Source organism: Pavona decussata, unplaced genomic scaffold (assembly GCF_977016875.1).
Source record: "Pavona decussata unplaced genomic scaffold, jaPavDecu1.1 SCAFFOLD_67, whole genome shotgun sequence".
NCBI classification, from domain to species: domain Eukaryota; kingdom Metazoa; phylum Cnidaria; class Anthozoa; order Scleractinia; family Agariciidae; genus Pavona; species Pavona decussata.
In genome coordinates this window covers 2513860-2529630 of record NW_028145486.1, presented here as the reverse complement: position 1 = coordinate 2529630, position 15771 = coordinate 2513860, and the positions used below count along the sequence as shown (strand labels likewise).

General features: G+C 38.7%; 2 protein-coding genes across 2 annotated transcripts; both read right to left on the bottom strand.

Annotated features, from left to right (window-relative positions):
- Positions 1-170: 170 nt before the first annotated feature.
- Positions 171-15709, bottom strand: LOC146478054 (protein LSM14 homolog B-like). Its single transcript, XM_085112768.1, has 7 exons — positions 15460-15709; positions 15185-15366; positions 8162-8720; positions 5610-5800; positions 4676-4815; positions 2072-2360; positions 171-1431 (listed from the first exon to the last, which is right to left on the bottom strand). Exons 1-7 carry the CDS (start codon positions 15578-15580, stop codon positions 1399-1401), a joined length of 1515 nt encoding a protein of 504 aa, XP_084968894.1. The 5' UTR covers positions 15581-15709; the 3' UTR covers positions 171-1398.
- LOC146478055 (uncharacterized) lies at positions 10639-13924 on the bottom strand. The gene has a single exon (XM_085112769.1). It carries the CDS (start codon positions 13825-13827, stop codon positions 12355-12357), a length of 1473 nt encoding a protein of 490 aa, XP_084968895.1. The 5' UTR covers positions 13828-13924; the 3' UTR covers positions 10639-12354.
- Positions 15710-15771: the final 62 nt, after the last annotated feature.

Genomic DNA, 15771 nt, shown 5'->3' with positions numbered 1-15771 from the left:
CAACCTGCCACTTTTTGTATGGGAGTCCCAAAATAGCCCATTGCAAGTAAATGATCAGCAGCATTCCTAATTGCCATACATATGTAACTTGAAAACCCTAACTTCCACAGAAGTTGTTTGGAGTTGGCAAAAAAGACCTCAGCGGAAATAAAACAAAATTAATGCAGCTATAATTTTTTTAACAACTTTAATGGTACAGGCCTCCAGTTTCCACTTACCCTTGATTTAACACCCCAAGTACAAATTTGTATTTCAAGTCAAATGAGGTGAAGAAAAGAATCTACGCTCAAAAGAGTGATTTTTAACTTTTAACAAAACAGAATGGTTACACCAAAGCACAGAAATGGAAATAAGCTAAGGAGTGAAAACATGAATTATTCCATAATCTTATTTCACAGGTCTAGACACTTAAATAATGGTGATGGTGCAATCACTCACACTGCGAATACTCTAGAGACAAAACTTCCTTTTTTGGTCTGCTTATCACAAAACTTGAAGCAGGTGTAAAATTATCCAGGTTATTTTCGCACATCCTGCTATTTTAGCAAGAGTGAAGCAATCCTAAGGAAATACAACAATAATTGTTGTATTTTTGTCTAGTCAAAAAGGTGATTTGATACAAGAAGATACAAGTTGATTCGATACAACCCTTTACATACATCATTGTTACAACCCAGTCTTGAGTACATTAAATTACAGGCTTAATTCATTGACCATCGAAATTTGACTATTTCACTCTCAAGTCTTACAAAACACTTAAAAACCTTTCAGGCAAAATGGTTCATGGAAGAGACAAGTTAATTTTGATCGAATGTTATTCAAAATAAACTTACTGTGATGTAACGTAATTCATGAGAGGTAATTTGAAGATTTCAAATTGAGTGCATGGAGAAAACAGCTGACAAATTCCAAGATGAACGGATTTTTACCAAAAAGTGGTTGTCAAGTTTTGGCTGGTGCAGAAGTGTACGCCAATCATTGTAGCTGATTTTCTTTGCAAAACCAAGGCTGCATCGAACTGATTTACAAGACGATGACGACGACCAGTAACCATTCATAATAGTAAATAGTTCCAAATATTAGTCTCTTTACAGCATTTTTGTACACTAGGGAAGGGATTGAAGAACTTTCAACAATATTCTTTTCTAAGAAATACAGCATTTACAAAAACTACATTGTGGCCATTTACATGATTATGGGCAAATTTTTGCCATTGCATATCAACAAACCACATTTTTACAAAATTGATCCCACATAACAATTAAGGTGTCAAATCGGAAAGAAGTTACAATACTGTACGTGGTTAGACCACAAAAGATTATTTTCATATTCTATAATTCCAAATATAACAAAAGAAAAACCCTAGTTGATTTTTGAAACTTAGTGTGTTATTCCAGATCATGCCTTGGCTGTTGCTTCACCATTACCTGCCTGCAAAGGAAAAACAACTCATCTCAGTCTCTTAATAGAAATAAGTGGTAGGAAGTGACAAGAATTTGTTCGGCTTATTAATTCTTAAAACAATAATACTCTTTCATCAAGGCAGCCTTTTTTCCCATTTTACAGGTCCAGCTGTGTGCTAAGTTACCAGGACGTTGTTTCATATGTAAATGCAACTAGTTACATGTAGCATAAGAACAGCATGATCTGTACTAAAGGTAGTCAGGTTTGTAAAAACAAAGCCCCCACTCCACATATATACAGTGTGTACACACACACACACCCCTCGGTCCTGCTACATCTGAAAGGTTGATTTACTAAAAGTCACAAAAAATACTCTGAAAAACATTTTTGACAGCTCTGTGCGTGGCTTACAATAATATTAATTTCATGGGATTCTGTCAATCATGGTACACAGTTGGAAAAGTACTACGATCTGCATGAATTAAAATGTAGGATAGTTTATACCAAAATAATAGTTGGTGGGTAGTGTTAATGTGAGATTGAAAGATAAATTCAGATACATGTTGGCTTAAGCATTCTGACAGGGACCTGTTTGTTCAAGGCTCACTGATCATTGCAGAGACATTTGGCAGTTGTTTTTGTAAAGTGCTCCACTGCATTATCTTACCACAGATGGCCCATTGGCTAGATTTCTTGGTGGCAATTTGTCATCCCTGTTGATAGGGTAATCTACCCAGGTCTTTGAGCGGCCACCTCTCGAGCCTCCACGACCCCCACGATATCCCCCACGTCCACCTCGGCTGTTGTCATCACGTCCTTGACTTCTAAAGCCGCCACGACCACCTCTGTAGCCACCACGACCTCTGCCTCTTCCACGACCACCTCTTCTCATGCCTCCAGTTACTCCAAATGTCTCCATGTTTACTTTACGTTCCTGCTGCCATGAAGGATGTGCCCTTAGAAAGACAAAGGGAACGCATTCAACAAACAACATTCCTCTTAAAATGCCCACATGCTGTTCTGATTAAAGGACATACATCTTGAGGATTTTTCGTTTATTACTAAACATTTTCACACCTTAACCAAAAAAAGTAGACTGTTTTTACCAAAAAATATTGTTTCTAGACAACCAAGGAGACAAAATAAATTAAATTTTGAAAAGAAGAAAGACAAATGAATCTATATATTGAAACAATGGAATAACTTGTAAAAATCAGCCCTACTTTTTAACTCGTGAATGCGCGCATGCGCAATGAACGAGTTATAGCGATAGCTGACTCTCGACTTGGTCGATCAGTCGATCAGTCGATCAGTCGGTTTTGTCGTTAACTTTCGGGCGTGCGCAGTGAATGAGTTTTAAATTCAATTAGTGGAAAAAACACGCGAACATTTGTTGTTCATGGCGCATCAGGAAATTCTTATTCAATATGTAGAGAATAATTTGACGATCATTTAGTGCAAGAATGGCGATTTTTCGTTCAATCTGAGCAAAGTTTCAAGTTTTTTCAGTTTTTCAGAAAGTCCGGGGTCGTAAACTCAATTAGTGAAAAAAAAAAAAAGTGAAAATTTGTTTCACGACGCGTCAGAATTCTCTCATTCATTCTGTAGAGAATAACTTGACAATCATTTTAGTGTAAGAATGGGGATTTTTCGTTGAATCTGAGCAAAGTTATAGGATTTTTTCGTTTTTTTCTACGAAGTGCGGTTTCTTTCAAGAATTAAAAATAATTTAATTTAAAAATAATTTAATTAAAAAATAATTTAATTTGTCAGTTTTCACGCGAAAGCGGAACGTGCCATGTCACGCATCATTGACGTCGTAAACAAAATTATGCAAATTTCTGGTGAAATGAACACTTTTAAGATCTTGTCAGCTTTCATAGAGGTTTCAAAGGGAAAAAATGTTTCATTTTCGAAATTTACAACTGGTAATTTATGGGAAAGCAAAAGGACGCGGTCGATAAATAATTCTTATTTAGCAAGAGCTTGTCATAGTTCATTATTTTTACTTGAGGATTGCGTGGACTGAACTCCAAAGGAAAAATTTCACGCATTTATGTCGGGCATGAATCGTAATGCGATACTTTGTTGAACATATTTCCCTTTGTGAGATCGGCTTGCCCTACAGTAATTTTGTAATTTTAATTCCCAAAAAAACTTCACTTGCCCATCGGGCAAGTGATGGTTAGAATCCACTAGCCCGATCGCGAAATCCAGTAGCCGCGGACTATCACACGAATTTGCATGACGTAGCTGCACATGGCGTGCTCCTATAAACTTTGAATAAAAAAAACACGTGATATTTTTTAATCGGCGCATCAGAATAATCGGCTTATTCAATCTGTACAGAATAATTTGACAATCATTTTAATAGTACAAGAATGGTCATTTTTCGTTACATAATCGGGCAAAGATATAATTTCTTTTAGCTTTTGAGGAAGTTTCCGTAGCCGTCTAAATTGCAATTACTATGTGTCATCTGCATTCACGAGTTGGCTCACAGGAGCCTTTGATTCAAGTTGAAATGATTAATTTTTATGACTATCCTGGCCATCAATAGGTAAAGATACTTACTAGTGATTCTTGTGCACTACACAAAAAATAATAGTTCTAAGAGCTATTAGTAGCTATTACAGTATAGTTACAAAACTGAGCTACTCTGTCTAGGCTTCCATTGATGCAAAATGTAAATGCACAGCTGTAACCTGGGCCCTTTGAAAGCTTGGACAGAAAGACAGATAAGCAACATCGACAAGCAAGCAAAAACAGACACCATAAAGAGTCTATAATGATAGTTTTATACCAGATAACAACAGCATTTAAAGCTGAATCTGCACCAGTAATGCAACTCCCTAAGCTACTAAGCCCAAACTCCTATACCTGAACATTCTTTCAATAGGACCAACTTTTCTGGCCCCACAGAGATATAAAGTAGAAGTAGAATTGCAAGGATGCAATGAACATTACTGTCTCAGGTTCATTGTCTTTTTATGGTGTTATGTGTTAGTAAAAGCAGACTGAAAACAAGATATTATGGTAGCTGTTTATAAATACAACTGTCGTGCTAATCGCTTTCAGCAATAGCATACATTTGCAATAGCATACACTGATGAAGAGACAGTTACTTTTTAGATTTCTACAGTATTCACTGTAAACTTAGCTTGCACTAGTTGATAAGTGAATACTTTTGTTCACTGTTGATCATGTAAACAGGATGTGCTTTAAAAACTAAAATTTACACCATTCTTTTACAGGGTTTGTTTAGTGTTACCTTCTATTTTTGTCTCTATCGATCGCCTCACAAGAGATACTGTCAAAAAAGGATTTTGAGCTGTCATAATAACTGACGGGGCTCTGAGGTCGCTCTTGGATCACATCAGCTTCAGATGTACTGTTGAGTGAATGTTCATCCTGAAAGCAATAGATTAATTAGAATTTACTTCCAAAAACATTCTTTAAAATTCTACTAGCTGTAGTGTTTCTTGCATAATGCCACGGTAAAGTCGCATGCAAGCCACAAGCGGGCTGTACAGCCATAGCTTAATTAACCCAATTTCTGTGGCATGAAGCAACCAGGTGTACATGTAACAATACTCTCTGCCCCCCCCCCCCCCCCCATGGATGGTATGCTAGTCCCTGATAGGTTTACCCAACAGTGCATGCACATTGCCAGTACCCAGTTTTAGACCTACGTGAAGAGACACAAAATGTAGCAAAGTTTCTTGTTGAAGGAAAGAGCACAGCAGAGGTCAGGCTAACCACCAAAGTCCAAATCTGATGTCCAAAAAAAAAATAACCACAGCCCTGGTATACCTCCACTAGTGTCTCTCTCTTATAGTGTTATCGGTGTTATCATTAACATTTCACAAAACTGACTAACATATTTAACATTTTACAAAAATGGCTCGCAGTTTTAAAGGGAAACATATTTTGTAACAAGGATTTTGTCCAAAACTACAAAAGTTCTAAACACGGGGGAGGATGGATGCAAGCCAAGACTGTCCTTCCTTCAGAGCGATAGCTAGCTGTTTTAACCATGACTGGCCACCAGGCAAGCACTGTTGTATGAACAGAGCCTTGCAGTTAGAACTACAACCAGTAATAGCAGTGCAAAGTTTCAAACCACTGACCTACAGGTGTGTTTAAAAAACCACAAAACAACTTAAGCTTCCAGCATGATCTTACAGAGCAAAGTGAATGTTTACCTCATCTGTAATCCTGAGATTTTCATGGAGTTTCTGCTGTAGTTCCTCTTCAATCTCTTCTTTATTAAACTTGGCATTTGAGCTCTCAAAGTCAAACTCTCCCTCAAACTTAACAGGACCACCAGTTGATACTGGTTTAGAGCCTCTTGTGCTTGAATTTCCTCTTCTTCCTTGAGTACGACGATTTCCACCTTGTAAACGCAAACAAAAACTGCACTGAAAACCTCATTAACAAACTAAGATGTACATGCAGCAAAATGTTAACTCCAGGGACGAGTTGCGTAAAACTTAACAGTGGTCATAAATGCTATCGTCACACGTTAAAATGCTGAATGTGACTGGGATGAAGGTCTGGTGGCAGTTACAGTAGTGCCTAGAACTATAGACCCATTTGCCGCGTCGTTGCCGCAGGACCTACTCGCGGGTTTCCCTCGGTATTTCCGCAGTAGGACGTTTTTTTTCCTCGGTTCGGTTGCGGTATGGCTCCAAAGTTGCCGCGGGAAAGTTCACCTAGGTAAAACCTCGGTAAAGAAAAGACGTGGTAGAGTTTGAATACGCTTTTGTCTCCTTTGCTTTCTGTTTTGGTTCGTCAGCTTCTAATGGCAAAATCGCACCGAAGAACGTTAACTACGGAGGACAATCATGGGCGATACACAAACGATTCTCGGCCCTTGAAGGCTTGAACCATTTGAAGAAAATGAGAATCCGTTTTCGAGTATTCGAACACATTTGAAAAATCCTTTGAGGAAGATTCTGATTTAATATCTCACGCAATATTCACTATCGACGCTTCGGAGTGTGCAGATTTGCTCAAGAAAAAACAAGCAAACTTGAATTTTCGACACAGTCTGTGGAGTTCCGTTTGCCAGACCTCTTACAATCATTTATAAATTGAAAACAAATAATATTTCAGCATGTTTTGTGTCGCTCAGCGCCCGAATAATTGCAATAATTCCAACACATTGTCGGTCATTGTCACTCGGACTCCTGACGTGACAAGCTGTTTGATGCAACACGGCAGTGTTCCAGAATGTTAGTCCGCTGTTTACTTTGTATTTTTTGCCAAGTTATTTCAATATTAAGTTAGGAGAAGCAAAAGAAAACAAAACTGACCCACGAAATTTACGGATTATAAAACATATGTTCGCGCATGACGATGTTATTGTAACTTGAAACCCTTGTGTCGACTTCGCAAATTTTGTCGCTTGTGTCTACAGTCTATTTTAAACCTCTTTCTTTTAAAATGAACTTGGCACTGCAACAAGAATAATATTCCCTCTCAATATCCGATTTTTTAGAACACAAGCTTGCTCTAAAATTCAGGAGATATTTTAAGCAGCTGTTTGGTCGGACACGTACAAAAAAAGCTGACGAATCAGAAGCAGCGGTTCCCACGAGTGCAAAACAAATGTCAAACTTGCTCCTATGCAAATTACGGTTAATTTAGACGTTTGCCCCGTCGCTTGTATCGAAATGAACAAGTTAAGAAAACTAAATTTAAAAAAAAGGATTTTTATGACAATTCAGCGAACTCTCTTTCGTAAACTTACACTGAGGGTTTTAAAAAGCAGGTAAATCAACGTACACGTATTTCACTGCGTATTTGACATACCCTCGGAGATACATGTAACAAGCTTCTTTCAAGTGTTGGATTGTTAGTTACTTTTATTATCTCTGAAAAGACGGAATACAGACATTTGCCTGGGCAAAGATTCAGGATTTCAATATTTGAATTATTACGCGAACTACCCAACGCCATTTTGACTTCAAATTACTCCTTCGATTAAGCACCGATTCTTCGCACCTCGAACACTTGCAGTATAAATGTCTTCACTCACGCTAACGCTTATTTTAGAAATGCAACCAGTCCCCATTGTTCTTTCCCGCGGCACGCTGTACCTCGTCTTCACCGCGGAACGACCGTGTTTTCACCTAGGTGGACGCGCGGCCACTACCCGCGGTAAAGACGAGGTATGCCCTAGTCCCGATGGGTCAATAGTTTCAGGCGGTACTGTAGCAGTTACGCCCGACTTTAAATTTTATGCAACTAGAACTTTTGTGGGATTACAACAAAATGAATTGTTAAAGACAGCAACAGTTAAAAATAACATAAGTTATTCCAACTTACAAAATTTTCAAACAAAACTCTATTGCAAGGGGCAGAGTGATTAAAGACAGCTGCTGCTTATCATAGCAGGAGTACAGTATAATTATGTACCATTCAGGATGAGCAAAACTGGTCACACCACTGTACTGAAATGAATATTCAATAAATTTAAAGGATACAACAAACATCAGAAATGAAGAACCAATTTTTTTGTTAACCTGTGTTATATACGTGTAATATCTGTCTTACGATTGCCCATTTGGGTACCATGCAAGGGCTACTGTTGGTCACCATGAACTATGTCTTAACAGAATGGCAATCAAAGGTGATGTACAAACTACTCAAGACTTCTGCTTGTTTCCATCAAAACAATGCAAAAGACTCTTCTGGAGTTTTACCATTATACTATTATACTAGACAGATTGATTCAATGCTTGTTCTGTACCTTGCCTCTGCCTCTGTGGCTCTGGAGTTTGGTTTCCTCTAGGAGTTTCCTTATTAGTAGTTTCCTTGTTAGCAGTCTCTTTGTCAACCTTCACCTCTTCCTTTTTCTTTTCACGTGGTGGCTGCTCTGTCTTGTCCTCAGAATTTCTTCTTGATGAAGGACGCGAGGATGGTTTCTTTTTTGTGGAAACAGTCTGAGTTCCCTGTTTGGGAACAGTCTGAGTTCTCTGTTGCACGTTTGTACGTTTGGTTTCAGCTTCACCTTCCTTTACATCTCCAGCACTAGACGCTACAGGCAACACAGGTTCAGGAGATGGTGTGTGACTCCTGCCCATGGGCATAGATGGGACTGTGGGTGGCGTTCCTATCCGCGGGGGCATCATTGGCCCAGGTGGCATCATGCCCATGTGATGTTGCATACTCCCAGGCATGGGCCTGTGTGCCATTCCCGGAGGATAGCCACCATAAGATGGCAGACCACCAAACGGACCATAGCTGGGTACTTGAGGATATGATACAGGTGTGTGAAAATGAGAATAGCCACTATTTGGAAGCCCAGTCTGGCAAAAGAATAATAACAAATTTAGGTGGATGAATTATTTTATTAAAACAGGGCTTCTGATATTTCGCGCGGTCGCGGAGCCGCGAAATTCAGGTATATCCGCGGAATCCCGCGAAATTCACAAAAAAACTCGTAATACCGCGAAATTCGTTTAAAATCCTACCAAATACATGTCGGTACAACATATTTGAAACTTATCTTGGCTACTGGGGCTGTTTCCTTTCCATAAATGCAAACATATTTTGAAATTTCGTCACTGCCACGAGTAAACATAACATACCATAACTACCAGGCATTCTCAGATTAATGTTGCGAAAAACTGGGCACAATAAAATGAGAAGACTTTTCGGTGAAACTATACGGAGTGGGAAAGGAAACTGCTGTCTGTAGTAATGCAGGTGTTGTAGGTTAAAATGAATCCCAGGTTAAAATGATCTCAACCTGGGTTGATTTGTATTTTCCTTTGTTTCAGATGTAAATTACCCAACTTTAACAAAGGAAAATACAAATCAACCTAGGTTGAAATCATTTTAACCTGGATTCATTTTAACCTACAACACAGGCACATGTTTTAATCGTACGTGCAGGACACGATCTAAGACACAACAATGTTTTGACTTCACAAATGGATTTGAACCTTCGATCATGAACAATCTTGCCTTATACACTGCAAAGCAACACCAGAGACTAAGGAGAGAAAAGAAATTTGTTGCGTTGCTGTGTTCGGCTCAAAATTGCAGCTGAAAAAGGAGGTTAACCGGCCGGGCGTTTCGGTAAAGCTTATGTTTTACTTGTAGCTCGAAACAAGTACAATCGCCTTGAGAACTGTGTTGGATGAACTTTTGTGTTTTCTTTCTTGCCCTGAATTTGACATCCTTCCAATATATCTTTTTTTTCTGGAATCTTTCTTCTTGGCTTTCTTCTTTGTTTTTCGGCGAAATTTGCCCCGAAAATTTTTGCGAAATTCCCGCGAAATCTGCAGTTTTCTCCGCGAATTTGTCTCCAAAAATCCGGCGAAATTTGACTTTTTTTCCCGCCAATTATCAGAAGCCCTGTTAAAAGGATATCAACGTGATGATGCCATTATCAAGAGAAAGATAACAATCCAAATATTGCGAGAAGACCTTTTAAAACGAAACGTCTCTCTTGATTATGAATTATTTTAGGTCAGAAGTATATGTGTAAAACATACTCAAAATTTTCAAAAATTTGAAAGTTCAAGTTGAATTCTACGTGAATCAAAAAGATAAGAACTTCCTTCAAGCTGGAAGCAGAGAAAGCAATTACACCGTAGGTCAAATTAGTTGCTACGTGTGCTATTTGGCAATATTGCCAGAGAAATATGTTCTGGTGTTGCCAATGTTAAAATCGTGCAACAATCTTGAGGGTATGTTTAAAGCATTGTTCACAGATAAATTAGGCAAAATCCACCCTATGCTGTTTTTTTCATTTACATTCTTTAGCTTTCTGTCAAAATTTTGCAATTCTGATAGCCTTTCTTTTGCAATTGTACTAAACATTTACAACCAGAACAGAATCATTTAAGTTTAGGCATTCAAAAATGAAATGCAATAGGCCAACACAAGGAGGATTTTCAAAGGAACACTGGAGCAATGCCAGTCAAATAAAGAAGATGAGCTTTGTAATTCAAAGAAGGAAGTTGCTAGCCAAAAACCTTTGTTTTTATTTAAGTATAAGGTTGCTACAACAGCTACAACCAGAGATACCAAAGGCTGGCTCAAATAAATCAATCTAAAGTAATGCCAGTAACTCGTATAAATGCTAGGAATATTTGTTTCAAATTCAACTTTGTCTTGATGAGGTTGGATTAAATCTGACAATAGGCTGATTTAGCAACAGAACGGGAACGTCATTCGAGGATGCGAGAGCGTGCGGAAGTCTGAATGTGATTCAATTTTGACTATAGTGTGTGTGCGGATGACGTCACAAAATTACTGGCGGCCATGTTGGAGGACTTACGTAATCAAAATGGCGACTGAAACAACAGGGGTTGAGCCTCTGATGCTCTCAAATTATAGCGAAAATCTTGAAGGCAAGGTAAAATATAGGTATCTCGATAAAATTTCTGAGATTGGTATAGATCCGTTTCTCATCCCAGCTAAAACGTTGAGCGAGAAATGCCTTCCACCAGTTGAATCCATGGATTTAAAACTTACTTTCGTATCTTGTGCTCGATACTAGATTTATTCCAACGCACAATTTAAAGCTTACAGAAGCCTTCAAGCTTACAACCAGATGGTTAGTGGCTTCATTTCCAGTGTCCTTGGATGTATGATTAACAAGAGGTTTGTGGTGTTGGCCAAAGTAAGACATTCGCAGAGACTGAATGAACCACTAGTGCAATTGTGGATTATAACAAACGAATAAGGTACTGTGATGTCAGCACATTGTGCAGGGTGTATGGCTGGCCTGGGTGAGTGTTGCTCACATATAGCAAGTGTACTATTCTATCTTGAAGTTGTCACCAGACAAAACAGAAGATTAGCGTGTACGCAGGTTAAGTGTGGCTGGATTTTGCCAAGTTATGTTGAAAAGGCTGATTACGCCAGAGTTAATGACATCAACTTTTCCTCAGCAAGAAAACTGAAGGCAGCCTGGAGAAGTCTTTAAACGATCTTAGTTTGTGCGGCAAGAATGATAACAGTGATCAATCCTCTACAGGGATAAAAGAATCACCTACAGTACAGGGGTCAGTGCAGCAACCAACTAAGGATGAACTTGAACAGTTGTACAGTTCTCTCAATGAATGCAAAGTCAAACCTGTTTGTCTAAGTTTAGTAGAAACATATGCAGATGAATTTATTTCAAAACGAGAGGGATACCATCTATCCGAGATTTATTTGATGAGAAATACATAAACCTTAATTATACTGAGCTACTAGAACAGTGCTACAAAGTTGAAATATAAAGCCTCACAAATGAGCGAATAGAAATGATTGACAAAGAAACCATAAACCAAGCAAAAAGCAGTGCTTTCTACCATCACAGGGCTGGACGAATTGGTGCATCTCAATGGCATGCAGCATGTCACACTGATCCTGCACAGCCATCACAATCTCTTATCAAAACAATTTGTTATCGCGACGTGTTTAACTTCCCTTCTGCAGCTACAAGGCATGGCTGCAAACATGAAGAGTTGGCAACAGTGGCAATCGCTGAATATGAAAAGCAGATGAAGGCAAAACATAACAACTTTAAAGCAGTCAAGTGTGGTACATTCATAAACAAAGATTACCCATTTTTGCATGCCACTCCCGATTTCATTTGTTCCTATGACTGTTGTGGCCTTGGGTTGGGTGAAGTTAAGTGTCCCTACTGCATTGATGCGAAAGAGTTTGACTCTTATGTCAAACGTGGCAATGTTCACAGTGATCTTGAGAGTTTTAAAATTTTCAACATGAATCTAAGTTTGTTGAAATTAGAAGATGTTTAAAATACCTTACAGCAATATTTCTGATATCTGATAAAATAAGGGACAATGTCAATCAGGACATTATAGCATTGCATTAATGTTATGACCCTAGAATTATGAGCATTATCAATTATTTTTTCAATAGGTGTACCAAATTGAAATGCAAAGCCATGTTTAGTTCACTTACAAAGAGTGAGTTTTAGTCAAATGGTATGATTGGAGGGCACAGATTCACTAATGCAGAACATACCCTGATGATTCTATCAATCAAAGGGGTTTCCTTCTCTTCTTTTTTCCTGCATGTGAGGTAATCTGTAGGTAATGTACTTTGCAAAATAGTGTATTTTTGTCTCAAAACTCCAATCACCCTTTCCACGTGTATTCGTACGTTTGCAATTTTTCTTGTCTTCTCCACATCGATTGGATCTAACTGACTTTTCCCTTTGGTAAAAGCAGGGATATTTAAGCTTGCCTGGTAGTACCATACGCTTTCATGGACAGTGAACCCTCTGTCTGCAAGAACTAAGTCTCCAGGCAACAAGTTTGTAAGGAAACCAGAGTTTTCAGTTACAAACTTATCTGATGCCCTACCACCCCATGCTTTACTGACAAATGAAATTGATCCTTGGGGGGTAATGCCAATGAGCACCTTAACGGTGTTGTGGTGCTTATAATTAGAAAATGTTTGTGCCCTTGCCAGCAAATTGGTAGGCCTGTCAATGAAAATCTCAAAACAGTCGATAATCACAGTTGTTTTTAGGCCAAATGCATCTATGAAACATTTCGGCATGGTTTTCTGAAGGTCTTTGCGCTCAGGCCACACTATCAAAGGAGACAAGCGAATATCCATTACCTCGATCCATGAATTGAAGACTCTTGAAACAACAAATCGAGATACACCAAACCGACAGGCGAGATCCTGGTGAGGTACGTTTAGCCGTAATTTCATAAGGACCATAATAAATTCTTGAAACTTGCTTAAGCGAGCACGGGAGAATTGCCTAGTTGCGTGAGGAGCAATAAAGGAAAATGTTTTTATCAAAATCTCGTATGAAGGCAATCCAGTGTAAAATCTGACCTTGTCATCATCATTACAAAAATACTCTTCGTCGTAAACTTGTCCTGGCACCCCCTGCCGACCAGCTAGACAGGCAGATTCGTCTGTATTTGTGGCAACATGTTTTAATTTTAACTCTCTCATATCAGCTGTAACATCTTCGATGTCATCAATTAACGCTTCAACTGGCTCGCTAGCCTCCTCCAGTTTCATAACTTTCACTTTTTCCTTTCCTTCTCTTTCGGCTTTACGTTTTCTGCGCTCCTTGATTCTGGCACTACGCTCCAGATTAGCTTGTGATTTTGCTGTTTCGTCGATTGATTTTTTCTCGTGACCAAGGTGCACAGTTGGGATCCAATCGGGATTGAATCTATCCCAAAGTTGGGCTGCTCTGCCACTGATAAAATGTTTCCCACAAACTCTGTCGTTTTCTAAAATCTTTTCTGTCAAGTCATCTCTGCTGATTGCCGCTAACCAAAGAGTACGTCTCTCTGATGACAATCTTTCCGTTTGTTCTCCTTGGTTTGTTAAAACTTTCGGAACACGGCAAAACGCTACATTCGGACACTTGTCGCTTTTGTTCCCACAACCAACAATTAAACAAAACGACGGCATTATATCAACAAGACCAATTCACACTCTAGTTTGATCGTTCGAAGGCTGCTTGCACTGAAACGCGCGTGGATCAAGGCAATTTTTCTCATAGAAACCATTTAAATTTGAATAAAAAAATTCAGGCAGACAAATTGTAGCGTGCAATCAATGAACCGAGACCAATCGCGCAGAGATACGCCGTGAGACTGGTAGATTTTACAATTTTTTGTCATGATTTCTTCACTTGTAGTCATGTCGAAAATGAAAATGATCCCAATTTATAAGAAACTGTTGCACTAAAACCAATTTTTATTAGTTTCACCGATTTTCAACACCGGGATCATGTTTTCAAATTTAAAAGTAATCGGGCCGACAAAACAAAGTGAGCGGAATAATCGGTTTTAGAAATTGAAAAAAATAGGGCTCAAAAAATCGATATAAAGGGGCTTTGTGGTTGAAATATACCTTAAATGACCAAAGGGCACTGTAAATTAGCTACCTTTCCGATTTTAATTCACAAGGAAGGAAAGGAAAATGCGAGGTATATCTTGAAAGCACTTGCGATGCCCGCACTCTGAATGGCAAACACAGGGAAAACCCATCAAAGTGGTCCTCCAACATGGCGGACGGTAAATCAAGGGTCACGTGTCCGCACACACACTATATATGGGTATTCCTGATGCATGTGCCGTTGTCAAATGATGTTCCCATTCTGTTGCTAAATCAGCCTATTTATTTGGGCAGCAGAGTTCAAAGTATTTGACATTCTATTTACAGTTACAGTTCCCTTGAAAATAGCACAGTAACAATAGCAGAATTTAACTTACAGCTTACACACACTGGTGTTTCATTTTTATACCCTTGGAAAATTTCAGGCACAAAAAATAAATCATTTTCACTTTCTGGTACAAAATTAATATAATTTATGACAAACCACCTTTTGGATTTTTTATTATTATTAGAGGCACATCCTGAACTTTGATGAGGTGCAGCCTTAAAAATTCAAAGGCAAAGAAAACTACAAGGGGGTGACTTTATCATCAGAATGCATCTTAAAATTAGCACAATACTTTTTGCTGAAAGGTGGTAAGCTTACAGCTCGTTTAGTTCACTCGACTGTGAAGTACATGACGATATAAGCCTGTCAAAGCAACGTTTCTTAAGCCCTTCGAAAGGGCAAATACTACTGACAACCCAAAGGCTTTAAAAGGCGACAAAATTAAATAAACCTCAAATGTTATTTATTTATTTATTTTCGTTTTGATGTTTACAAGCCGGAACTAGACGAATTGTGTCACTGTACTGTACGATTGCAATACAGTTTATGTTACCCATCTCTTCCTGTACTCGACTATTTATCGTATATAAAGAGTTATACCTGAACAATAGCTGGGTCCTGAGGTAACTGTGATTTTGCATGTGCTGCAGACTGTTGCTGAGGAACTTCGCAAACATGCAAGTCCTTGATGTCCTGTCCTCGAAAAACAATAAACTCGAATTGTTCGTCTCTTGGAGGGATATATTTCTCCACTTCTCTATCTTCTGTGCCAAATGAGCGTACTGCAAAGAAGGAGAAAAACACTGCAATTAAATATCACTTCTGTGGACGAATTCCAAATATTTGTAAGCAAAAAGCAAGGAAGAGCAACGAACCGTTTGCTAACGTCACTGTGGCATTTTTGGTATCAATGGCGTATAAGATACCCTCATATTTAATTTCTGACTTAGAAATTAGGCTTATTTTTGTGCCAATGTACGGAGTTCCCGAATTCATTTCCAGAAACGACACAAATAACAGAAAAAATATAAGGATGGCCCAGGATGGCCAAGATTACTGATCCGATATCACCAAACTGTCTGCAAAGAAAAGATGGCCGAGCGAGTGTTTTTCTTCTCAAAGAAGTGTGGGAAGAGTGACGTCACCTCAACCAGGTGAGGGTATTGAGGACAGTCGGGGAAGCAAAT

Coding starts and splice junctions, on each gene's coding strand:
- LOC146478055 (XM_085112769.1), bottom strand. CDS start 13,827: ATGCCGTCGTTTTGTTTAATTGTTGGTTGTGGGAACAAAAGCGACAAG.
- LOC146478054 (XM_085112768.1), bottom strand. CDS start 15,580: ATGAATTCGGGAACTCCGTACATTGGCACAAAAATAAGCCTAATTTCT. Junction 15,367..15,459: donor CACAGTGACGTTAGCAAACG/GTTCGTTGCTCT, acceptor CCTTCTTTGCAG/TACGCTCATTTGGCACAGAA. Junction 1,432..2,071: donor TAGCCAATGGGCCATCTGTG/GTAAGATAATGC, acceptor TTTCCTTTGCAG/GCAGGTAATGGTGAAGCAAC.